Below are 26,722 nucleotides of genomic sequence, written 5' to 3' on the forward strand. Positions count from 1 at the left end.
TTTTTTGGATACTAAGGGAATCAACGGGTATGGGATTAGCGTGGGAAAATGGAGCTAAGGTAGAAGATCAGCCATGATCTTATTGCATGGCAAAGCAGGTTTGAAGGGTTAAATGGCCAACTCCTGCTCCTATTTCTTATGTTTGTAAAAAGTAAAATACAGTAAAAGTTTTTTTATAAAAATAAGAGAAAGGGAATATAGTAAGGCGGAATGTGAGTATATTAAAGACAGATACATGTGATACTATACAGTAAAGTCCCAATGTTTGTGACTTCCTGGTTTGCGTTTTCACTCACCCGCGCTTTGCACTTTGTAAACAGAATTGCGTATAATGTGAGCAGTGTTCGCTCATCCGCGGTTTCCTTCTCCCTCCCTCTTCTTCCCCCAAGGTGACAACAGCCATAATGGAGCAGAAACCGGAATGGTTGCAACCGAAGTGCAGCCCGAATTAAGGGATTAACATGGAAGTGTTCGAATTGCACAGCAATAACGCTGTGTTCGTTTTGAAATCTTCAACGATGTATTGCTCAGAGGCTCTTCTGTCTGTCGGAGACAGGTACTGCACCACAATTTAGAACATAGTAACTGCCCAAACCAATGCTCCCCTCGTATGGCTGGAACCTATCTAATTCAGCCCCATGGCATGTTCGTTGTTTGTGATTTTGCCGTTTGCGAGGTTTCGTGGGAACGTAACCCCCACAAATGGCAGGACTTTACTGTAATGTATAAAAAGGAAATGGCAATCTGTTAAATGAACACTTTATATCCGTTTTCACTGTACAGAAATTGGATAAAATACCAGTGGTACAAAGGAACCTATAAACAAGTTACAATGGGAGATTGGGAGAATCACCACAGAAATTTTGGGTCATTGTATATAAATTAATTTTTGAATACTTTTAAGTGGAGAAAAAATTTCTGTCAAAACAATTCATGGTCAGTGCGAGCACATGCCTGTCCGGGGTTCAAAGTGGATCAAATGTGCAATCTGCAGGGAACTTGCAAACACTAAGAGGGACAATAGAAATATTTTTACAACCTTTGATACTTGTTTATTTGGATAGTTTTAACTTGGAGGTGATGATACCTATGATGTGCTTTCGAATATAGTTCTTTTTTTAAATCTGACCATAACGGCTGAAGTGATTGAATAGTCTTAGACAGCTAGCTGAACTTGGTTGTAAGATAAAGAGGTAAAAATCATAATTACACCAAAACATTCCAGACAATTGGAAATTATAATAAGTGAGCTTGTTAATTGACTGCATTGATGGCAAGGTTGCAAATAGAAAGAAATAATAGTTCAATTTCTGATTTGTCAGCGGTCAGGGACAGGCAATGGGGACTAAATTGCAATACAGCTAGAGCTATTTCTTTGTCCACAATGGTAACTGTCTCCTCACTGAACATGCCACTACCTGATCTTTGATTTGTCTGGAGCTGCAAGGCTGGAGAAATGCACTCGATTGAGGCGCCTGACACAAATCTCATGTTCATTTTGCTGAAAATCGAAACTCAGCAGATGATCACCATTAATTAACTGGGGGAGGCGGTGGCACAGTGGTATTGTCACTGGACAAGTAATCCAGAGACCCAGGGTAATGCTCTGGGGACCCAGGTTCAAATCCCACCATGGCAGATAGTGGCATTTGAATTCAATAAAAAATCTGACGATGACCACGAAACCATTGTCAATTGTCATAAAACCCCATCTGTTTCACTAATGTCCTTTAGGGAAGGACATCACGTGGCCTCGCCAGACGCCTGGCCATGTGACTCCAGACCCACAGCAATGTGGTTGACTCTTAAATGCCCTCTGAACAAAGTCAATTAGGGATAGGCAATAAATGCTAGCCAAGCCAGAGATGCCCACGTCCCATGAACAAATAAAAAAAAACCCAAACAAATGAACTTGGAAAGCACTGGCAGAATCGGACAGAGTCAGCATGGATTTACGAAAGGGAAATCATGCTGGACAAATCTACTGGAATTTTTCGAGGATGTAACTAGTAGAGTTGATGAGGGGGAGCCAGTGGATGTGGTTTATTTGGACTTTCAGAAGGCTTTCAACAAAGTCCCACGTAACAGGTTAGTGTATTGAGGTGGATAGAAAACTGGTTGGCAGACAGGAAACAAAGTAGGAATAAACAGGTCTTTTTCCAAATGACAGGCAGTGACTAGTGGGGTACCGCAGGGATCGGTGCTGGGACCCCAGCTATTTACAATATACATTAATGATTCAGATGAGGGAACTAAATCTAATATCTCCAAATTTGCAGATGACACAAAGCTGGGTGGGAGGGTGTGCTGTGAGGAGGATGCAGAGATGCTTCAGTGTGATTTGGACAAGCTGAGTGAGTGGGCAAATACATGGCAGATGTAGTATAATATGGATAAATGTGAGGTTATCCACTTTGGTAGCAAAAACAGGAAGGCAGATTATTATCTGAATGGCTATAAATTGAGAGAGGGGAATGTGCAACAAGACCTGGGAGTCCTCGTATACCAGTCGCTGAAGGTAAGCATGCAGGTGCAGCAGGCAGTAAAGAAGGCAAATGATATATTGGCCTTCATAGCAAGAGGATTTGAGTACAGGAGCAGGGATGTCTTGCTGCAATTATACAGGGCCTTGGTGAGACCACACCTGAAATAGTGTGTGCAGTTTTGGTCTCCTTATCTGTGGAGGGATGTTCTTGCTATAGAGGGAGTGCAGCGAAGGTTTACCAGACTGATTCCTGGGATGGCGGGACTGACATATGAGGGGAGATTGAGTCGGTTAGGATTATATTTGCTGGAGTTCAGAAGAATGAGAAGGGAATCTCATAGAAACCTATAAAATTCTAACAGGACTAGACAGGGTAGACGCAGGAAGGATGTTCCCGATGGTGGGGAGTCCAGAACCAGGGGTCACAGTCTGAGGATACAGGGTAGACCATTTAGGACTGAGATGAGGAGAAATTTCTTCACCCAGAGAGTGGTGAGCCTGTGGAATTCGCTACCACAGAAAGTAGTTGAGGCCAAAACATTGTATGTTTTCAAGAAGGAGTTCGATATAGCTCTTGGGGCAAAAGGGATCAAAGGATATGGGAAGAAAGCGGCAGCAGGCTATTGCGTTGGATGATCAGCCATGATCATAATGAATGGGGGAGCAGGCTCGAAGGGCCGAATGGCCTACTCATGCTCGTATTTTCTATGTTTCTATATGTTTCTATGAACGAGCTCAGGTTCTTCGTACAAACTCTGTTCAGTCTGTGTTATTCTGACCTGAATGGAATGTAATCTGCATAGTGCTCAAAGTATAAATGCGATATCTGACCATATAACAGCACTTGAATGTTTCACCACAAATTTTCAATAATACAGCAGTTTATCTTACAATATACAATAAATACCTAAACATCACTTTATTTTCTGACACTAGATTGTAATGCCAATAGAACTTTTGATGAAGAACATATTCAGTTCCATCAAAGCAATCAGGGAAGGCGTCTTTTCTAATTCCTTTACCAGGATTCAAAAATTAAAATATCTGCCACAAATAGCTACATAAATTAATAGCAATTCCGCTCTCAGATTCTTCCCATTTGTCATGTTTTCACCTATTTCTTTGGCCATCACATTCCATTCCCTGACTATGATGGCAAACATTTGCCAATTCTATGCTGCTGTTGGCTGCTTGGTGGTGAACAATAATACTGCAAATTGAAACTATACTGAGATGAAAAAATGTTCATCCCTAATGGATCTATAGTTTTATCCAGTAAGTCATGCCGACCAGGGAGGTCTCATTTAAAACCACTACTCCATGCTGAGTTAACCAAGCTTGGCAGGGATGCTACAACTGGTTTCAGGGTTCTTGGGTTAGAGCGGGTATAATGATCAACCAGGAATTCCACTAATGGCTAGTATCCAGCAAATACTGCTGGAAACAATTAAATCTAGGCATCAGATTTGGCTGTGATGACACCCCTCACTATCCCCCACCCCTCCCCCAAGTGCCTTTCAGCACTCAAAACTCATATTACTCGGCCATTTGGGCAGTAACCAGCCACTGTGGACGGGTATCCCAGCAGTTAATTAATTCAGGTGAAGACTAGAGAAAAGAAAAGTGGCAGAGAAAAATTGCAAACTAAAAAACTGTTAGAAAGGTAGCTCAGTAATATAACCTACTACTGCTGTTGGCATTGTGGAAACTGCCCCACTTGTACAGTAGAGGAATTTGAATAGCATTCAATTAATAAATGATACATACAAGTTGCTTTAATATCAACCTTCACTATTTTCTTTTCTGGCCACTGCCCCTACTTATTGTCTGGGGAGACCTATACGAGCCACTGAAGGAAATTCACGCATCATTGGCCCACATGGGCAGGCTCGGAGAAGTGGAAAATAAAGTAATTGGCAACATTGCCTTAAGAGCAACATTTATATGTTCACCTGGCACAGCATGGTCACCAAAGGTGCTGACAAAAAGTACCCTCTTTGCAGTGGTCCTGGTACATTCAGAATACGAAAGTCTTATTGCCTTAAGATGCTGCTGCTAAAAATGACAGTAAATTACGCAGGAGTCTTACTAGAATTTCCTGCAAGAGGTGATGCCACTTCACCTGTCACCTTTCTTTCAAAAGTCCAGCTGATTACACAAAATCACATTGGGGTCTGGAGATAAATCCACTTCCTAATGCTTTGTGGACCATGTGTTGATCCATTGTTTCACCGAGTCTCAACTTTTTTTAACTTTCTGATAGCATATGATCACTGAAAATTGATTTAGGCACGTTTCTTAAAGATGAATAAACCATCAGCAAGTCCCATGGAACCTAACAATACAAAGGATATATTTCGAAGTTATTTTCGATATTATCTCACCATCTATGATTCACGCTTCTCCAGATACATTTTCCCATGCCAAAGCAAAAGTCTACACCTGCAGGCAAACCATGCTTCCTATGAACTGAAGCAAGCCCTTGTGTGCTAAGGAATCTGAGATAACTTACCCAGGGTGTACAACAGACCTCTTTATTGTCTCTGGTGTGCACAAAGTGTGCCCAAGTCACTTCCAAAGACAATAAAAATCAATAAACCCAGACACACTGTAACACACTAATTTATGGATTTATTCACAGATTTAGGGTCATTTAAATAAACAGCAAGTAACAGTGAGCTGTTAAAGCTAGGGCAAATAGCAATGCTGGTCGCCAGTGACTTTCTGGCACACACATGTCCATCATTGCTATGCCAGTGATGAAAAGAAATCTGAACATTAATTCATCTCATTAGTAGCCCCTATTCTGAGTGCAGCTGATGAGGTGTAATTAATTCCTTCCTGGCAGAAAATCCTGGAAGTGGCAGTTTTTGCGGGAGTCAGCAGAATGGCTACCCCCACTTGATTTTCTGCTCCATTCACGCAAATTATCAGCATAATAGAACAGAAAAATCTTTGCTAGAGTCTCACGGGCTGAAATATAATTAAATTCTGATCATTGGCAAACAATATGCGGACTCTTAAATGCATTTTCTTCCATTATTATTGATATTTTAAGCCTCCTCATCTTTAATAGCCTCTCTGTACATTCCATTCCTCCAATTTTCCTCCTCCTTGAACTTTAAGAGCTCTTACATTTTGCATCACCTACAACTTGGGTTTCAGACAATAAAATTGCAAAGTTTCTATAAATTTTGTGTCAATACTGCTTTGTATCTGGCAAACAGGATGTCCTATGCTTTCATTGCAGCAAACTGGTGATTCTGGCTTCTCTCCACAAATGAAATATGCCCATGTCCCCTCATCGATAATTCTTAACTCTCCATAAAGTCCAAGTCTGCTTAAGTCTTTTGTTTCTTTAGGCTATTTTTCTTTCATCACCTCTCCTGGATGCAATGACTCTTTGGCTCCAAAAGAACCCACTGGCATCTCACAAAAATTATCATTCTTTATTTGCAAACACAAGTGCTCATTGGCTAGGATGGAAGAGGGTGAAAGATGGGAGGCTGGCCAAGAGAGCATTGGAATACTAAACCTCTAGGTAATAAGGGCATGGTTAAGGTTTGCGGTGACAGATGAGTTTCTTATCGTGTCCACGGACAGTCTATACATGGCCCAGCCAGAACTGGACACATTTTTGCGCCTTGTTGTTGAATTTGGCAAGATCTGCAACAGTGCAGGGTTCCTCTAGCGATAGGTATTGCATAGTTTGTGGCTCAGTTCCACATTCACAAGTTGTCGGGTTGGTTGTATATCCCCATATGCTTAGTGACATCTTTGAACGACCTACACCAGTCCTAAGTCTGTTAAGGCATTTCCAGGTTGCCCAGTTGCAATTAGCTCCTGGGGGAAGGCTTTCATCTGGTAGAATTTCCATCGCTGGGGGTTGTACGAGACTGGCGAGCCAGTCTTTCCACAAGGCGATGCGGGCTTCAGATGGGGTTGATTGTAACGAAACAACACTGTTCATGAAGCTCTTTCTTGACTTTAGGCGACTGGGTGTAGGTGTATGACCGTGTAGAGGGTGCCTCTCATCTGATGTTTGATGGAGTTGCTCTTTCTCGCTGGCTACCGTTCTTCTTATATCAGGGGGAGCGATACCCGCCAGGATATATAGGCTGTTGGTGTTTGTTGGTTTTAAACAACCTGTGATAAGTCGGCAGCTTGCATTCAAAATGGCATCCATCTTCTTAGCATGAGTAGATCTTTCCCATGCAGGGCAGGCGTATTCAGCAGTGGAACAGCAAAGAGCAAGTGCACTGGTTCGCAATGTTTCTTTGGGGCCAAGGTAGAAGCGTTCACGTCACGGCCCTGTTTCAACCAATTCTACCACCACCACGCACAGCAAGTAGTGTACACAGATGAGCTGAGGCAGGGGTAGAGTCAGGCAATTTTATGGAGGTGGATGCAGGCTGTCTTAGCAACAGTGTGAAAATGTGGTCAGAAGCTTATCTCATTATCAAATACGACAACAGGATTGCGAATAGTCTGGTTCAGCCTCAGGGTGGAGTAAGTGGCAAGTAAGTGGAGTTTGTGGTGGGTACTGAAGTCTTTCCAATGTTTAGTTGGAGAAAATTTCTGATTATCCAGTACTAGATGTCAGACAAAGAGTTCGACAATTTAGAAACAGTGATATTGTTAGCAATATTTATTGATATTGAAATAACCACTGCTCATAAGAACTTTTCCTTCTTGTTCTTTCTACACTCCAAACAATCCATGCGATAGACTCTTACTCCTTCCAGTATTCTTCCTGTATTAAAAGGGAGAATCTTCGGACAGTTTCCTATTCTCTCATTCTTTCCAAAAATTGCAGCACTTACCTGTCTATTCTTCTATATACAATCTACAGGTTTTTGAATTCAAATCCGTGTTACCTCGTCACTAATTCCTTATCACATTAGGTTTATCATGCCTTAAGGGCCTTGACTTAACAGTCAACTTAAAAAAATTAAAATTGAATACTCCTGCTCACTGATTAACCTATGGTTAACCCTGAACATTTTACAGAAATATGGAATAATTTATGGCACAAGAGGATGCCATTAGACCCATTGTGCTCATGCTAGCTATAAAAGAGTTATTAAGCATAATCCCACTTTCCAACTCTTGGCCAATAGTGATGTAAGTTAGGGCATCTCAAATACACATTCAAGTATTTTTTAAATGCAAAGAAGGTATCTGCTTCTATCACCTTTTCAGGCAGTGAATTCCAGACCCTAACTATCCTCTAGGTGAAAAAATTACTCAACTCCCCTCTAACCCTTCTACTATTCACTTCAAATCTATACCTGATTATTGACCTATTGCTAACAGGAATAGGTCCTTCCTACTCATTCTATCCCCTCATAACTTTATATAGCTCAGTTAAATCTCCTTCAGCCTCATGCATTCCAGAGAAAACTGCCCCAGCCTATACAATCTTTACTCATAGCTAAAATTTCCATTCCTGGCAACATCCTCATAAATCTCCTTTATACCCTCTCTGGTGTGATCACAACCTTCCTGAAATGCATTGACCAGGACTGTACGCAGTACTCTAGCTGCAGTCTATCAAACTATTTTATACAATGTTAGCATAACATCCCTGCTCTTACACTCTATGCCTTGGCCTATAAAGGGGAGTATCTCATATGGCACCGTAAACATCATATTTGCAACATTCTTTACTGTGGTGTTATCTGGTTGGATTTTTCCAGTTTTCTAATTTGGGGAAACATGATCTTTTTGAAAGGGTTTGTAATTATGATATCTTAATGCACGCTGAATGAAATAAGTTAAAAAAAGAATTTGACAATAATGTAACTGTGCTTACCTTTTCCAATATCTTTGCCCTCTATGTCCTTGAGAACCACAGACGTCTTTCTGACAATCAAGATTGCATCCCCCTCCCATTTCTTATGTTTCTTCTTTGACGCTTTACACCACAAGGTACTGTAGTACTTAATGAAGGAGTTGGGTATGTTTTGATCTTTGTGATCTTCTGGACTTGTCTGCTGTCGAGATACCAGTGGAGGTGGTGTGTAAATTTGTTTTGGTGCTATAAATGGTCGAGATGGCTTCAGCTGTTGCTGAGGAAAAGCACCTGCATGAAAGCATAATATATCTAGATTACAGACTGTATTTGAGATGAGCAAATACATTCATATCAGAAATGTCACCTCAGACCCTAGAGCACATAATGATCATTGACTTTGGAAAGAAAAACTGCAAACTGAAAACTTCCATCCTTTCAGGAAGCATCATGCACATACAGACATCAAATACAAGTTCTGCCCCAAAACCATTTAATAATGAAGGTTACAATGTTGCTGTGCAGAGGAAAAAGTGAGGCAAGTATCCAGGCAGACCTGAGCCCTAACAACTAGTCCTTCATCCGCTGCATACCCAATCACAGTGGAAACAACAGCAGAATGAATTGCCTTCCCATCCCAACATCCAGGAAATGATGCATGATGTCAGCGGTCCTAAAAGGAGGATGTAAAAGTAAATTTTAAAGAAAGTACAAAGTGAGCACAGTAACTCAGTAGGCAAATGTATAGCATATGAGCCATAACAAAAAATTCTCATTACATCCTTCTGTTCTGAATTGGCTGACCAGGAAAGGGGAAAATCCAGTCAGTTTTCCTACTATTGATCATTGTCAAGTAACTTCTTTTAAAATGTGAATGTGTGTAGACTTTAAGAGAGGACGGGATCAGGTTCAGTTATAGGGACTTCACCTCCCTTTCCCTGTTAAATAACCTGCCAATATTCACCATCGTGGTCCACAAATCAGGGGTGGTTGTTTGGGGGAGGTAATGGAGAGCTGCTGACAACAGAAGCACTGTACTCCAGGGAGGAATTGATGCTTTCAGGAGAGGGGAGTAGAAAATTGTAAGAGAAAATATTAAAAGAGGGTCTGGAAATAATAAAAAGAAAACTGCAAAATAACTCACCTGCCTGATGATAGCCTAGTCTAGAGATAGTTCTGCATATTTGGAATGCATAAAAATCCAACCAAATAGCTTCGTAAAAATTATGATCTTGCACTTACCATATGTCTGCATTCTCCCACAGTGAAATCCACCACAGTGAAAGCTGAAATACCTGAAAGCTGCACCATCAACTTTTCACGATACATTATACTGAAGATTTGTACATGTGCATTGTATATAACATTATCCACCTAAAGAATTGAGGTATGAAATATTACAGTCTGCTATGACCAGTCCCTGGGCAAGGTTCCCCCAATTTGTTATGATGCCATACAAGGTACCCCAATTTGTTACCCTCCCAGGTGAGGAGGGATGATTTGTCTTCCTTCCTTTATTCAACCTCCTCGGTTGGTCGCAACAAGGTTAATTTAAAAAAGATCCATTCCCCCATGGATATCTTTTCCCTAGTCCAAATGTATTCATGTTTTAAAAGGAGCCAAATTAACCAGGCTGTCTTGCGTCAAAGAAAGAGTGAGTTTATTAGTTACCAAATGCAAGGAAAAATAATAAAAATGCAACACACGTACACAGAGATAAGAAATGAGAAATTGAGTCCAAAAATAAAAGTTAAAAAAGATACACGAATCAGTCCTTTGGCTTGTCCGTGAGGAGTAGATGGTGAAACGTTGCAGCCGTTAGGTTGGGGTGATTCCACTCATGCTGACTTTGGCAATTGAGCAGTTGGGTTGGAGATTCTTGGTTCTGCAGGTTAGCTGAAAGGAATTGTCCTATTTCCTTTTCAACTATGGCGTTGCTGATTTGTGACTTGCTTCAAGCAATCAGAGAGAAAGTTTCTTTTTAACCTGCAAGTGCAGGAATGCCCAGTCGGAGGCCGTCAGCTGTGCCCTTCACAGCATTCACACACGCACGCGCACACGCGCGCACCAGAACACCAGACTAGTACAGGTTGCATTTGGCATTTTTAAACCCCTTGTCCTGGAAGGGAAAAAACAAACATGTCTTTCACCCAGATCTGTTTTCTTTTCAACTCAGTTCATGTTCAAAGTTTGGGATATAACTCAACAGAAGGTGGTTTTGGCTGAGATGGCGATCATTTTCCATTACCTCCGCAACCACAGGAGATTACAGCTCAGTTTGTATTGTATCTTTTCCTTTGAAGTGCCTCTGTCTGAAGTCGGCTGTGTCACACCTTTTAGGTGCGACATTCCGTTCTCTCTGAACTAGTTGGTCAAGTAATTCACATAGAAATTTTCCAGCAAGTGGTTACCTTAGAGTCTCAGCCAGCTTTTGCTTGTATGTCCTTTTTATAAAAACACGTCTTACTTACAAGTTCAATATGTCCATAAGTAATTCGGAGTTAGGATCCATGGTCATGACAAATCACATTAAATTCTTTGTACAATGGGAGTCAGTGGAAATAGCAAACTAAAATCCTTTGTTTAATTGAGCCAACATACTTTGCTGGGCTGGGGAATTTGGTGTCCTCAAATACCCCGTGCACCTGAGATTTGGGATCAGGAGCAACAGAATTTTATATTAATGAAGGGCAGCATTCTTTTGTGAAAACTAATTGTTCTGTACTCTTCTTCGCAGACAAAAAAAGTACTTTATTTGCTGCTGGTCTCCCACTCACTAAACCCATGGGGAGATGATGATGGAATGGTAATATCACTGGCCTAGTAATCCAGAGGCCCAGTCTATTGCTCTAGGGACATGGGTTCAAATCCACCACAGTAGGTGGAATTTGAATTCAATTAATAAATCTGGAATAGAAATCTAGTCTCAGTAATGGTGACCATGGGAACTATCACCAATTGTTGCAAAAACCCATCTGGTTCACTAACGTCCTTTAAGGAAGGAAATCTGCCATCCTTACCTGTTCTGGCCTATGTGTGACTCTAGACACACAGCAATGTGGTTGACTCTTAACTGTCCTCTGAAATGGCCTAGCAAGCCACTCAGTTCAAGGGCAATTAGGGATGGACAACAATGCTGACTTTTCAGGCAACACCCAGAGCCCATGAAAAAATGAAGAAAAAAAGCTCTTTCGCTTTTTTGTTTGCCATACACACACTTGCCGTTTCCTCTTTTTGTGTGTGCCTCTCAAACACATTCGCTTTTCATTACCATATCTCCAACTTTGTGTCACTCTTCGTCTACTGCTGATGGCAATCAGCATTTAACTCAGGCTCTCGAGGTATGCCAGCACTCTTAGAGATCCAGTTCTCTGTAGAATTGTTGACTCACTCATTAGCAGAGAGCCTAACAGAATCTGGCAAGTGTCTCAATCCCCAAGTTTTAGAAAAAGTGATCCACAGTAAATAAAGGGGAGAGAGCAAGAAAAGCGTGACAGGGAGCAAGAAGGGGAGACAATGAAAAGAGTGTTAGTTATGCAAGGATGGAATTGGCAATGGTGCAGACGGTTATGGGGGCAGAGGTAGAGGTGGGGAGGCAAGAGAGACAAAGAAAGAAAAAGGAAGGTTGTGCATCGATAGAAAAAGAGTGAGGAGAGTGGGAAAAGTAGACTGATGACTAGGACTGGCTGTTTCTAAATGCTAATTTATGGAGGTTAACATGTCAGTGAGTATTCAAATTCAATTACTCTATGGCTAAACCATTTAAGGGAGATTTTTGCAGGAGGCCATTCATATTACAAAATTAATACATTTTCCACAGGTGTGTGAATAATACTGATGAACATACAGAAAGGGCAAGAAAATATTAGACACATATAGACCCACCCAAGCATTAATGTAACCAAGATATCTCTTGGAACGGTTGGGGGAGAAACTTCCATGCGTTAAGGAAAAACACTCAGAAATTCAACTCCAACTCTTTAAGGCAACCAAGCAAATTTTGTGGGAGCTGTGTGGTACTGTCATCCTCCCTACTATGGGCTTGGCAGTTAAATTTCAAAGTGCAAAATAATTCCTGGCTTTTAACCTTGCGTATTGCCTATGGATTTTACCTCCAGGACCTTTAATCCTCCAGCCATTTCTATCTCAAATAACCTAAGTCAGACCATCTGTCATTTTAAAAATCTCAAAGATCTCCCCTCCAAAGCTGCAATAACTGAAAACGAGGATCCATAAATCTCAGTGTCCATTCTTATAACTAAAAGCTCTAAGGTTAAATATCATCCTGGCCACCTTCATTTTCAAAAGCAGCAACCTATATTTATACAGCCTCTTTAATGTAACAAAGTGTCCCAAGGAGCTTCACAGGAGCATTATAAAACAAAGTATGACACTAAGCCACATAAGGAGATATTAGGTCGGGTGGCCAAAAGCTTGGACAAGGAAGTAGGTTTTAAAAAGTATCTTAAAGGAAGAAAGTGAGGCAGGGAGGCGCAGAGGTTTAGGGAAGGAATTCCAGAGTTTGGGGCCACTGAAAACATGGCCATTAATAATAGGGCAATTATTTTTGGAGAAGTACAAGAGGCCAGAATTAGAAAATCACAGGTATCTTGTGTAATCCAACTATCAACATAATCAACAGTTTGTAAGTTATGTACCGTAGTTCCAAAAAAGATACGATAGACACAGATATGTGAGAGCCACAAAGAGACTTTAGGGGCTGTAAGAAAAGTGCCTGGTGAATTGCCTGAAGAATGGCATTGAAATTTATAGGCGAAATGTCCTGTAAAATGCCTGAAATGCGCTTAAAACAAATTTTTTATCCTGAAAACTATCAACAAAATGGAGTTCAGTTGTTAGATAAATGCTGGGAAAAGGTTTTTAAGCTAACACCATTTCGGGAAGTTCAAAGCCTGCAAGCTCCCAGGTAATCAGGCTATAAAGCCTCCAAGTTTAATTATACCAGGAAGATCTGTGCAAAATACAGCAAGCAATGATCTGATTAGGGTGTCCATTATCCCACAGGATGGCTTTGATGCGCCCTATTTCAGCATCAAGCTCGCATGGGAAGCAAATGTTGTCTTAAAAGACAATTTGGAAAATTGAAACCATTGAGATATCACCTAATGGAACATAAAGGTGTCACCTTTCCCCCATTTGTGTGGGAAAACTCTTGAGAAATACAAGTGTGGATAGGCAGTTGGTCGTAAACCACAGACACAAAGTCTGTCCTACTTCAAGGAAAGCCATGCTCCAATGGCCCAATCACAGTCAGTTTGTCAAGTTTGACAGATATAAGCTTGGGTGATGGGGCAAGGCCTTCTATCACATACATTACCCTCAGTGGTTAAGTTAAATTAGTAAGACTTTCCTTTGAAATCAAGATACGAAATAGTCGGCTTTTATATTCCTCCGGTAGTAGCAGCAAGAAGACAGTGTGTCTTTTTCAAGAAATACTGTAGCTCAGTAGTACAGTATGAGACACAGGCTTTCTCTCTTTTGTTATAGAAGTAGTTGTCTCTTTTTCTCAGTATGCTTGGGTTCTCTGAAAGAACCTTTAACTAATAGAGTAATCAAGGTACTTTTATAGGTACAACATATTAAGGATAGGGAGTAAAATACAGAAATATAAATAGAAAATGCTGGAAATACTCAGCAGGTCTGGCACTATCTGTGGAGAGAGAAACAGAGTTAAAATTTCAGGTCGATAACTTTCCAGGCAGAGAAAAGTGTCACTTGACTTTATAGGAGTCGGAAATCAGGGAAAGTAGAAAATTAAACCAGTTGAAATATCATTGCTCCTTTGTAAAATAGGTTCAGCCAAAACCAAAGATCCAAGTGGAAAATAACCCTGAAAGCAAAAAAACTGTTCTATGTTTTGGGATACGAGAAGTTACACTTATGTCTTAGGAGAGAGATTGATTCGACCACTGTGTTCATAAGGATTTTATAATGAAAAGGTTACAAATCACAATTTACAATTAATGTTGTATTGCTGAAAAAAAACAGGCATACTATCGAAGCATTTTGTCTTGCACGCATCAGGACAGATTCACAAAAATACCAATTGTAGAGGGAAGCATTGCCATGGAGAATGCACCAGGGAGCAGTTAACCACCAAGCTTTTGTTTCAATTCAAACCAGGCAGGTTGACTCTGATTGATCAAGGCATTGCCATGGGGAATAAACCAGGGAATGACGAGACTGATAATCTTAAATTGATTGTCATTTAATTCTTAGCAAAATCAGGATTGTTTAACAAGTGCTGTCCAATCAAGGAATCACATCTAATGTCGTACATTATGTATTGAGTTTTACAAGCACAGGCTGGTTGAGTATGGTCAGTACTTTGTCTGTTGCGAAAAGCTGAAGGGACATGCTGTTCAATACAATCCAACAGTTGTTGGGATGTATGGCCTACATACCTCCCATCACACTGGCACTGAAATTCATATACCACATTACTTATTTTTGTAATAGATAAAACTCCTTTTTGGCTTGACAGCAGCATTCTGTTCATGGAGAATATCACTCATGTTGCTACTGCATTTTAGCATCATGAAATGGCTAGCTTCACTGTTGCTCAAATTTATGAGACACTTTACTCTTTCATGGTAAACTGATGTAGACGGGGCACTTTTCAGGATCGAAAGTGGCGGCCTTAGGTCCATTCATGAGTTTGTGTGGTATACAGTGAGCAATGATCTGATCAGAATAGCCATTGTCCTGCAGGATGGCTTTGATGTACCCTATTTCAGCATCAAGCTTGTTCCACATCAAAGACAGCTATTCCTTTAGTAGCCTCTTAAAACTGTCAATCAGAATGTGAACTCAGTCCCCCTGTTAAGATAGGTGCTTTTTGAGCTTTTGAAACTCAACCAAGCATTCATAATGGGCTTAGCTGTAATAACAGACCTTGGGCGATGTCAGCAATGAAGTCTATTGAAACTGAAGGAACAGATGGTAATGGTATTTTCTCAGCTACACCAAATGGCTTGTAAATCAATGCACTCCAGCAGCACGGTTTGTTTTGCTCTAACTGACAGCTGCAGAATAATTTTGTTTTGTTTTTAAAGGGCTGGGGATTTAAATAACTTCAGCTCATGGCACTTGAACAGACATTATCTGTCCTTCAAGAGCATTTACATCTCCTCCATAAATCTATGACTCCTACCCTGCAGGTTAAGGCTCTTGGAACAGCAAAAATAGGGATTGTTTGAACTCGGCGCTAATTTCAAAAGGCCCTCCTGAGTTTAGTTTCCCACCTGTGTGATTCCCTTTCCCCAATGACAAAAATCAGATCTGCAGAAATGGGGGCAGGATTTCAGCATCCAGATACCACCCACCATTTTTAAAGCCTCCAGAGTTGCTCAATTCCATGAAAATTCAACCCCGTGTCTCCTCCCTCCAAACCAATTCCCTATCCAAATCCATTGGCTGCCATGCTAATTTTGCTTTCATGTCCCCACAGCCAATTTTGCTTTCATGCCTCCACAGCCATGGTCTCAGACTTCAGTTCCCCATTCCTGGTAAGTGCATTCCCATTCCTAGATGTCTAGGAGTGGAATCTTGCTTCTCTTTCTCTTATTATCTCAAAGCTCTGATTTGCATGCTAAAAGGACCTCCCTTGCTTCTGTCCCACCTTTCACTCATTCTCAGAGTTTTTCCTCACTTCAGTGACATCCCTCTTTGTTAAGCCTTAGTACTTTCCACACTCTCCCTCACCACTTGACTGTTCTGTTACTCCCACCTCTGCCTGAATTCTTTTGTTTTAAATTGTTCTGTTCTGTGCTTAAGCTTACATTCTGTCTTTCTATGGTAAACATATTGCTGTATGAGTCGGCTGTCTGCTAGTACATTATTTAATGAGCTTTGAGCAGGATTTTGTTAAAATTATGCTTTGCATTGGAGTATGAGATCACAAGAGAAGTAAAGATGAGAAAGGCCATTCAGCCCACTTTTTATAATAGAATGGTTACAAATCACAATTCATGCTGCATACGCAAACACTTAATAAATATGAATAGATGTAGTCAAGATGATCTAGCGGTTGAATATTAATGAGTAGCCAAAGTTGGTAATTCAGTGTACCAGTGTTTAAATCATTAGTAAATGATGCTGAGCAAAGTCTAAAATTATTATAGTTGATGAGATTACTTTAAGATAAATCCCTAGGTAACTTAACAAGTTAACAACTTTAGATAGCCAGTTTATCCGATAGATTAACATCTAGATACTGATAGTAAATGGTGGTTCAATCCCAACTGGAGTACTGCATTCAGTTCTGGGTGTCACATCAAAAAGGGTATACTGGGTTCGGAGGGGGATACAGCACAGATTCACGAGAATGATACCTGGGATAAAAGATTTAAATTACGAGCACAGATTGCATAGATTAGGATTTCTTCAAGTATAGAAAACTAAGTGGTAATTGAGGTGTTTAAAATGATTAAAGGGTTGATATGGTATATAGAGACAAACCATTTCTTCTGTTGGTAGAGTCCTGAACAAGAACCCTAAAATTACAGCAAGGTTGTTTGGGATGATGTCAGGAAGCACTTTTCGACAAAGAGTGTGAAACTCTTCCCAAAAAGCTGTTGAGGCTCAGTCAATTGAGAATTTCAAAACAGATTGATAGGTTTTTGTTGGGTAATGGCACTAAGGATATGGATCCAAGGTGGATAAATGTAGCTAAGATACAGGTCAACCATCATCTAATTGAATAGAGAAAGTCCTGTAGGGCTGAATAGCCTACTTCTGTTCCTATGTGAGCAGGTAATAAATACCACAAGATGCAACACAACAGGAGACGAAGGGTGGAATTTTTCAGTCCCGCCAAATTCAATGGAGTTTTGAATGGCTCACCGCATTTTCCAGCCCTGCGACGGGGCCATAAAATTCCACCCTAAGAAGAATAATATAAGAATGGAAAAGAGAGGTGGTGTTGGATCCTAGCCACTAGTTTGTTGGATCCTGTTCGCACACCTGTTGTAAGGGGTGGCCAATTTGGTACTATTGAAAGAGTTGAGTAGTAGACGCTTCATAGGTAGAAACTCTGTTTATTTACAAAGGTGCTCAGCAGCAACTAAATATATGCTAACACTTCAAACTCTATCTCTACTCTATTGCTGCACTAATTACTGACTACTAACTACAGAGGTAGCCCCAGCTACTCTGCTAACGGATACTAAGATCATGCGATCTTCCATTATACCATTCTTCTTAAAGGTATATTACACATCAGATTACTTTTTATTCATTCATGGGATGTGGATGTCGCTGGCTAGGCCAGCATTTATTGCCCATCCCTAATTGGTCTTCAGAGGGTATTTAAGAATCAACCACATTGCTGTGGGTCTGGAGTCACATGTAGGCCAGACCAGGTAAGGACAGCAGATTTCCTTCCCTAAAGGACATTAGTTTTTACAACAATTGGCAATGATTTCATGGTCATCATCAAACTTTTAATTCCAGATATTTATTGAATTCAAATTTCACCATCTGCCATAGTGGGATTCAAACACGGGTCCCCAGAGCATTATGCTGGGTCTCTGGAATATTAGTCACTGACAATACCACTATGCCACAGTGGGCTCCTGCAGATCTGTATCCTCTGCTCTTGAAGGAACAACATATGTGTCTGAACTAGGTTGAGTTCTCCCAACAGGAAACGCTGACCTGGTCGCAAACACTGGTGGAATCATTTCTTGGTGCATAGTTTCTCTCCTCCTTAGATGATCCACATGTCTCCGTGCAACTCGGCCTTCCACCTCCACATAGTAAGATTGAGGTCCAGTCACTGCACTTATTTCACCCTGTAACTACTTTGGTCCTTCTCCGAAGTTCTTCACGTATACCAGCTCTCCCACGGTAAATTTCCTCTCACAGCTATGCCAGTCATGTCTAGTTTTCTGACTTCCCTGACTCCTTTCCACCTTCGCAACTAAATTTGGCATTATTAAGCTCAATCTTGTCCTGAGATGGCGTTTCATCAATAATTCCACAAGTGTGACACCTGTTGTTGTGTGAGGGGTGGTCCTATAATGGAAAAGAAAGTACGCTAGCTTGGTTGTTATGGAATCTCTGGTTAACTTCTTCATGCCAGCCTTGAATGTTTGAACCGCCCTTTTGGCCAGTCCATTTGAGGAAGGGTGGAACGGTGAAGTTTTTACATGAGTGATACCGCTGAGGCTGATAAACCGCTGAAACTCAGCACTCATAAATGCCGTGCCATTATCAGAAATGACTAATTCTGATAGTCCGTTAAGAGCAAAACTTTGACATAACTTCTCAATTGCAGCAGAAAACGTTGGTAACGTCACCTCATATGTCCATCCATTTTGAGTGGGCATCAACACTGAGCAGAATCGTTGTTCCCATGAAAGGTCCAACATTGTCAATGTGTAACCGCACCCATGGTCTTCCTGGCCATTCCCAAAGGTGTAATGGAGCTGTTGAAGGTAACTTTTTGCAGTTGCTGATATTGCACACAATTCTTCACTAAACTCTATTTCACCATCCATCCCAGGCCACCATAGGAAGCTGTACACTATGGTCTTCATTCAGGATATTCCTGGTTGTGCACTGTGTAGTTCAATTAGCAATGGCTCTCTACCCTTTGGAGGTACTATCACTTGTGCTCCCCACAATAAGATACCATCCTGGCTGGTTATTTCATACCTTCTGTTAAAGGACGGTTTCATTTCGTCAGATACAGGTTCTTGCGACCAACCACAAAGTACTTGTTCACATACTTGTGATAGGACTGGGTCCCTACTTGTCCAGTCTCTGATCTGTCGAGCTCATACCGGTGATGAATCTGAGAAATGTAACAACAAAATAAGTTCTTGTGAAACTGGGGCTTCCACATCCTTTTCTTTTAAAGGCAAATGACTAAAGTGCATCGGAGTTTGCAATTTGACTACCAGGCCTATGTACGAAAGTATACGCGTATGCTGCCAGAGTTGAGGCCCATTGTTGTTTTCTTGCTGACGCTATGGGTGGTATAGTCCTGTCTTCACTGAACAATCCTAGCAATGGCTTGTGGTTTGAAACAATAGTAAAATGGCGGCTGTGTATGTACTGATGAAATTTCTTAACACCAAAGATGATTGACAGGCCTTCTTTTTCTATCTGCGAGTAACCCTTTTCCACTTTGGTGAGCGTTCTTGATACATAACCAATAGGCCATTCTGTGCTATCGTCCATCCAATGGGAGAGCACTGCTCCCATTCCATAGAGGGATGCGTCACAAGTCAACACTAATTCTTTCCTCTGGTCATAATGTACTAATAGGTTGGATGGTGCAACAATTGTTTGACCTTCTTGAAATCTTCTTTCTGGGACACCTCCCAAGCACAGTGTTGGTTCCTTTTGAGCAGATAATGTAGGGGTGCAGTGTGTCCAGGAAAATTTTTTCAACCAATTAGTGACAAACCCAACAAGAGGAGATGCAATTCTAGACCTAGTCTTGGGAACGAAGAAGGGCAAGTGGGTGAAGTGACAGTTGCGACCATATCGGGGACAGTGATCACAATTCAGTTAGATTCAGCATTACCATGGAAAAAGACAGAGATAAAGCAGGAGTAAAAGTCTTGAACTGGGGGAAGGCAAATTTTGCAGAAATGAGAAGGGACTTGGCTGAGGTGGACTGGGCAGCACTGCTGGAGAATAAAACAGTGGAAAACCAGTGGGAAGCACTAAAAAGCGAGATCCTAATTGTACAAAGTTGACATGTCCCCTTCAAAAATAAGAGTGGTACTGCCAAATCTAGACCCCCCTGGTTGTCTAGAGGAATACAGGGGAAGATCAAACAGAAAAAGAAAGCGTACGATAGGCACAAAGAACTAAGCACTGCAGATAGCCTAGACGAATATAGGAAGTGCAGGGACGAAGTAAAAAAGGAAATAAGGAAATCAAAGAGAGGGCATGAAAAAAGATTAGCAAGTAAAGTTAAAGAGAACCCAAAGATGTTTTACCAATACATTAATCTAAAAGGTTAGTTAAGGAATAAGTGGGACCTATCAGAGATGAAGATGGAAACTTGTGTGTAGATGCAGAGGCTGTGGAAAGGGCTTTGAATGAATATTTTGTCTCCGTGTTTACAAAGGAAAGGGAGGATGTAGATATAGTAGTCCAGGAGGAACACAGCGAGATATTGGACGGGATAATCATAAAGAGAGAGGAAGCACTCGAAGGGTCGAAATCCTTGAAAGTTGATAAGTCACCAGGGCCAGATGGATTGTTTCCGAGGCTGCTGAAGGAAGTCAGGGAAGAGATAGCAGATGCTCTGAGGATGATTTTCCAGTCTTCACTAGATACAGGGGAGGTACCGGAGGACTGGAGAAATGCAAATGTAGTTCCATTATTTAAAAAGGGATCAAAGGAAATGCCAAACAATTATAGGCCAGTTAGTCTTACATCAGTGGTGAGCAAATTAGTAGAATCAATCCTGAGAGATAGGATTAACTGTCAGGTGGAAAGGCATGGACTAGTCAGGGATGGTCAGCATGGATTTATTAAAGGAAGGTCTTGCCTCACAAATTTGATTGAATTCTTTGAGTAAGTGACAAGAAGGGTTGATGAAGGTAGTGCAGTCGATGTTGTGTACATGGATTTTAGCAAGGCATTTGACAAGGTCCCATATGGCAGATTGGTGAGGAAAGTAAAAGCCCATGGGATTCATGGTAATGTGGCAAACTGGATAAAAGGTTGGCTTTGTAACAGGAAACAATGGGTAATGGTCGATGGATGCCCTTACAAATGGAAAGTTGTCTCGAGTGGTGTTCCACAGGGCTCGGTGTTGGGACCCTTGCTGTTTGTGTTATATTTGGATGTGAACGTGGGGGGCACGATTGGGAAATTTGCAGATGACACAAAGATTGGCCGAGTAGTGGACAGTGTAGAGGATAGCCATAATCTCCAAAACCATCTAGATGGGTTGGTGGAGTGGGTGGTAAAGTGGCAGATGGATTTTAACATAGAGAAGTGTGAAGTCATACATTTAGGGAGGTCAAACAGTTACAGGGATTACACAATAAATGGGAATATACTAAGAGGGGTAGATGAAGTGAGAGATCTTGGCGTACAAGTACACAGGTCCCTGAAGGCAGCAGTTTAAGTAGACAAGGTTGTAAAGAAGGCATATGGAATGCTCTCCTTCATTAGCAGAGGTATAGAATATAAAAGTAAGGATATAATGTTTGAATTGTATAAAACACTGGTGAGGCCACAACTGGGGTATTGTGTGCAGTTCTGGCCACCACATTACAGGAAGGACGTAATAGCTCTGGAGAGAGTGCAGAGGAGGTTTACAAGAATGTTGCCAGGGTTAGAAAAGTGTGGCTACGAGGAGAGATTGGATAGGTTGGGTTTATTTTCCCAGGAACAAAGAAGGCTGAGAGGTGACTTGATTGAGGTGTACAAAATTACGAGGGGAATAGATAGAGTGGACAGGATAAAATTGTTTCCCTTGGTGGAGAATTCTAGAACCAGGTGACATGGATTCAAGATAAGTGGCACAAGGTGTAGGGGGGACATGAGGAAGAACCTTTTTTACGCAGAGGGTAGTGGGTGTCTGGAATTCGCTGCCCAAGTTGGTGGTAGAGGCAGAAACTCTAAACTCTTTTAAAAAGTACTCGGATCTGCACCTAAAGTGCTGTAAGCTGCAGGGCTATGGGCCGGGTGCAGGAAGGTGGGATTAGAAAGGGCACCTGGGTGTCTTCGGGCTGGCATGGACAAGATGGGCCGAATGGCCTCCTTCTGTGCTGTAACTTTTCTATGGTTCTATATCAAGCTTCGTGTAGGTGATTCCACCTGCCAACTTGGCACACAGGCCTTCGATTTTTGGTGTGGAGTGTCTGTCTAGCTTAGCTACTTTATTAACCGTCAATTCGTAGCCTCCACAAATACAGATGCTCTGGTCGCGTTTAAGGACGGGGACAAAGGGCGTCGCCCATTCTGAGAACTGCACAGGTTGTATAACGCCCAGTTCTTCTAATCTGTCCAATTCGGTGTCCACTTTTCTCTCAATGCATTAGATACTGGTCAGGCCTTCATGAATTGGTGGTGGTGGGGGGCCTCTGGATCCACACAAATTTTTCCCTGCAGCCCCTGGATCTTCTTCCCAAGTTCGTCCCTGAAGACTGTGGCGTACTTTTGTAGTAGTTCCGGTAATCCACTTGCTCTCAATTGGAAAATTTCAGCCCATTCCAACTTGAACTCTTTCAACCAGTTTCGCTCTAGGAGGCTTGGCCCCTCGCCTGCTACTACCATCAAGGATAGCTTTACTGATTGGCTCCCATAATTAACAGTTACACTACTTATGCCTTTGACTTGGATGTTTTCACCCATGTATGTTTTTAATTGGGCAGTTGTTTCTTCCAAATTTAATTGATGCTCACCATTACTGAGGTATTCGAAGGTATGTTCCCCAATTACTATAGTGGAAGCTCTTGTGTCCCCTTCCATTCGAACAGGTCTACCATTCACTTTCACTATTATGTAGATTGGTTCTGTTCTTCCAACCTTAAAGTTAAACAATAAGTATCTGAATCTGTTGCTTCATGCTCTTCTACATTGACGAGCTCACTGTTTTTTTCTTTTGTTTAGAAGTCTGCTCGACTTTTTTCCTTACACTGTCCCATTATGTGACCGTTTTTATGACAACAACATTATTCTATTTTTTAATGTACCAATCATTAAAAGATTGTTTGTTTCCACCTCTATTAATATTACTCCTTGTTTTCGTTGCTGAGTCTTTTTTTCCCATTTTCCTACTAGTGTGGGCTGTTTCCCGCCCTTGTAGGTTCTTGCTTTTTCGCGCCCTTTTTGGCTTGGGTTTCCCGCCCAATGTGGAGGACGGCTCCATTTTGCGCGCCCTGCATGTCTTTCAAATATCTAACTGCACTTTCCATTGCCAGTGCAATCTCTAGTGCCTTCTTAAAATCCAAATTTGTTTCAGATAACAATCGCCTCTGAATTATGTCCTCATTCATAGCGCACACTAAATGGTCTCTTGCATATCGTTTAATGATGTGCCAAAATCACAATGCTCCGTTAATTGCTTCAGGCTTACCACATAGCTTGCAACTGTCTTCCCCGGAGCTCTAATTCTTGAATTAAAGTTGAACCTTTGCATCATTACTAAGGGCTTTGGTTAGTAATGGCCCTTCACCGGGTCCACTAATTTCTCAAAATTTCTCCAGTCCGGGGCACTGGGTGCTGTCAAGCTTCGAATCAAACCATAAGTCTTATTCCCATATGTACTTAAGAGGATCACCCACCTCTTCTCTTTCCCTGAAATCTCATTTGCTTGTAAAAGAAACGAGAGACGCTCAATATAGTGGGATCAATCATCCGTTGCTGGATCAAAAGGATCAATTCTTCTGAATTGCAACATGCTGTGAGGGGATTACTTTGACAATTTGAACGGAACTTTTACTTACAATTGCTGTGCAAGGTACAGTGCCGATTTAGTTTCTCTTAGTTGCTTCTGTTTAACTTGTTTAATCCTTGTCGCCAGTTTTTTGATCCTAGTTACCAGTTTGTTGGATCCTGTTCGCACGCTTGTTGTAAGGGGTGGCTGATTTGGTACTATTGATAGAGTTGAGTAGTAGACACTTCATAGGTAGAAACTCTGTGTTTATTTACAAAGGTACTCAGCAGCAACTATACATGTGCTAACACTTCAAACTCTATCTCTACACCACTGCTGCTAAATACTGATTACAGACTACTAACTACAGAGGTAGCCCGTGCTACTCTGCTATTGGATACTAAGATCATGTGATCGTCCATTATAACATTCTTCTTAAAGACATATTGCGCATCAGATTACCACGGGTGGTAATGATAACTAAAAGTAGGTTTAGGTAAGGGAGAATAGAAATGGTTGTCAAAAAATGGACCGTTCTTTTTGAGAAATTTGATCATTTATCTGTCTGGCTCAGACTCCTATCTGTGGAAAGTCAAACTGATCACATGCCCACGCCCAAGCCGGTGAGATTAATAGAAACTGACATAAACAGAATGCTGACACAATTTTAAAATCATAATTGAATGGGTAAGTTAATTACTGAGTTCTATCACCAGCTCCCCAATTCTCCATATCAGGGGCAGAGTCTTGCAATTTCAGAGCCATATTTTTTTATCCAATGTATAACAATATTTGGGCCAATTAGGATGGTTTTGACATGCGAGCAAGTCACAATATCCCCTGCCCAACGGACATGCAGCAGGATATATATATATTTCATTACATGTACTGACTGGCTTCCAAATTCTATTTCTCTTGAAAATGAATCAATAAAACTATCACACGCTCGGATTCTTAGAGACAGAATTTTCAGAGGTTTTCCCAATTATCTGCTGTAAACTTGGCAGCAATCTTCCATCAAGACTTATGGATATTTTGGCAAAATTATGGTAGATAAGTGTCGGAGAATCCTCGTGGAAATTAACAGCAACAGTCTGCAAAGGTAAAGGAAATTTCAGAGTAACTCTTACAAAAGGCAAGTTGTCCTTGATATGCCTGGCCAGCAATTTAAAAAATAATCAAATAATCCAACTCCCATTGCTCAATTATTTATTAAAAGTGATGCCAACCTCTATCATGACATACATTAGCAAAACCTTAGTCTAAGCCCTTATTAGTTTGAAAATCTTTGATTTCATTGACCTCAGCATCAGCAAATGGACACTCTCCAAAGGATTCTCTGCCTCCCTGCTCCCCCATGTCACCCAGAATACTTCTACTTCATTGTAATGGAAATCAATTTAAGGAAAGTCTGGAATTCATTAAGAGTAAATACATATTTTCTTAAACTTGGACTATACAGGCTTTTATCAGAATGGCTGGCTATCACCGTCAGAACACCCTGCTGATCACGTGGTGTGCATTCTCGGGTATCGAGCTTCATTCTCTTGTAAACTCTAGAGAGTATAATCATATTCTATTCAATCTCTCCTCATAGAACAACATTCTTATCCCAGGAACCAATCCACTAATTTTCACTGCATCTGATCTAAGGCAAGTATGTTCTTCCTTTGGGGAGGCAAAAACTGTACACAGTACTCCAAGTGCGGTCTCAAAGGCCCTGTGCAATTGCAGCAAGATTTCCTTGCACTTTTACACCAATCCCCACGCAACAAAGGCTAACATATCATTTAGAGAGCATCTTGAAGGAGGAGAGAGAGGTAGAGATGTGCAGAGACCTAGGGAGATGAAGGCATGACCAATGATGGAGCAAAGAAAATTGTAGATCTACAAGAGGCCAGAATTGGAGGAGTGTAGAAATTTTGCAGGGTTATAGGGCTGGAAGAGGTTACTGAGGTAATGAGGGGCAAGGGCTTGGGGGGGGCGGATTTGCAAAGATGGATAAGAATTATAAAATCAAGGTGTTGCCAGATCTGGTGCCAATATTGGTCAGCAAGCACAGCAACAATGTGTGAGACCATATCTGAAGTACTGTGTGTCCTTTTGATATCTGTTTTTTTAAAATTCATTAACGGGATGTGGGCTTCGCTGGCATGTCCAGCATTTATTGCCCATCCCTATTGCCCTCGAGAAGGTGGTAGTGAGCTGCCTTCTTGAACCGCTGCAGTCCATGTGGTGTAGGTACACCCACAGTGCTGTTAGGAAGAGAGTTCCAGGATTTTGACCCAGTGACAGTGAAGGAAAGGCAATATATTTCCAAGTCAGGATGGTGAGTGACTGGGAGGGGAACTTCCAGGTGGCGGTGTTCCCATCTATCTGCTGCCCTTGTCCTTCTAGATGGTAGTGGTTGCGGGTTTTGAAGGAACCTTGCTGAATTCCTGCAGTGCAGCTTGTAGATGGTACACACTGCTGCTACTGTGCGTCAGTGGTGGAGGGAGTGAATGTTTGTGGATGTGGTGCCATTCAAGCGGGCTGCTTTGTACTGGACGGTGTCAAGCTTCTTGAGTGTTGTGGGAGCTGCACTCATCCAAGCAAGTCGGAGTATTCCATCACACTCCTGACTTGTGCCTTGGAGATGGTGGACAGGCTTTGGGGAGTCAGGAGGTGAGTTACTCGTCGCACGATTCCTAGCCATCTCTGGAGTTTAGGGGAATGTGATCTCCGTGATTGCCGGTGTAGACACAATGAGCCGAATGGCCTCCTTCTGTGCCGTTACAATTCTGTGATTCTGTGAAACAAACAAGATCATGAAGGGGCTTCAAAGGGTAGACACTGAGATGTTATTTGCCCTAGCTGGGTATCTTGAACACAGGGGCAAAGTTTGAGGACAAGGGAGTCAATCATTTAGTACTGAGATAAGGGGAAATTTCCTCATTCAGAGGGTTGTGAATTTTTGGAATTGTCTGCCTCAGTGGGTTGTGGATGCTCCATCAACTGAGACAGACAGATTTTTGGCATCTCAAGGAATCCAAGGATATGGATGTCAGATGGAAAAGTGGAGTTCAGC

At 41.5% G+C, this 26,722-nt stretch overlaps 1 protein-coding gene across 3 annotated transcripts in view; it reads right to left on the minus strand.

The window, feature by feature from the left end:
* rad54b (RAD54 homolog B) overlaps positions 1-26,722 on the minus strand; it is a 196,868-nt gene that overhangs the window by 59,397 nt on the left and 110,749 nt on the right. For all 3 annotated transcript variants that reach the window (XM_078540758.1, XM_078540760.1, XM_078540759.1), the window contains one exon: positions 8,301-8,570. In XM_078540758.1, the coding sequence (XP_078396884.1) occupies positions 8,301-8,570 (270 nt within the window). The remainder of the gene's footprint in view (positions 1-8,300; positions 8,571-26,722) is intronic.

Source organism: Cetorhinus maximus, chromosome 4 (assembly GCF_964194155.1).
Source record: "Cetorhinus maximus chromosome 4, sCetMax3.hap1.1, whole genome shotgun sequence".
NCBI lineage: Eukaryota > Metazoa > Chordata > Chondrichthyes > Lamniformes > Cetorhinidae > Cetorhinus > Cetorhinus maximus.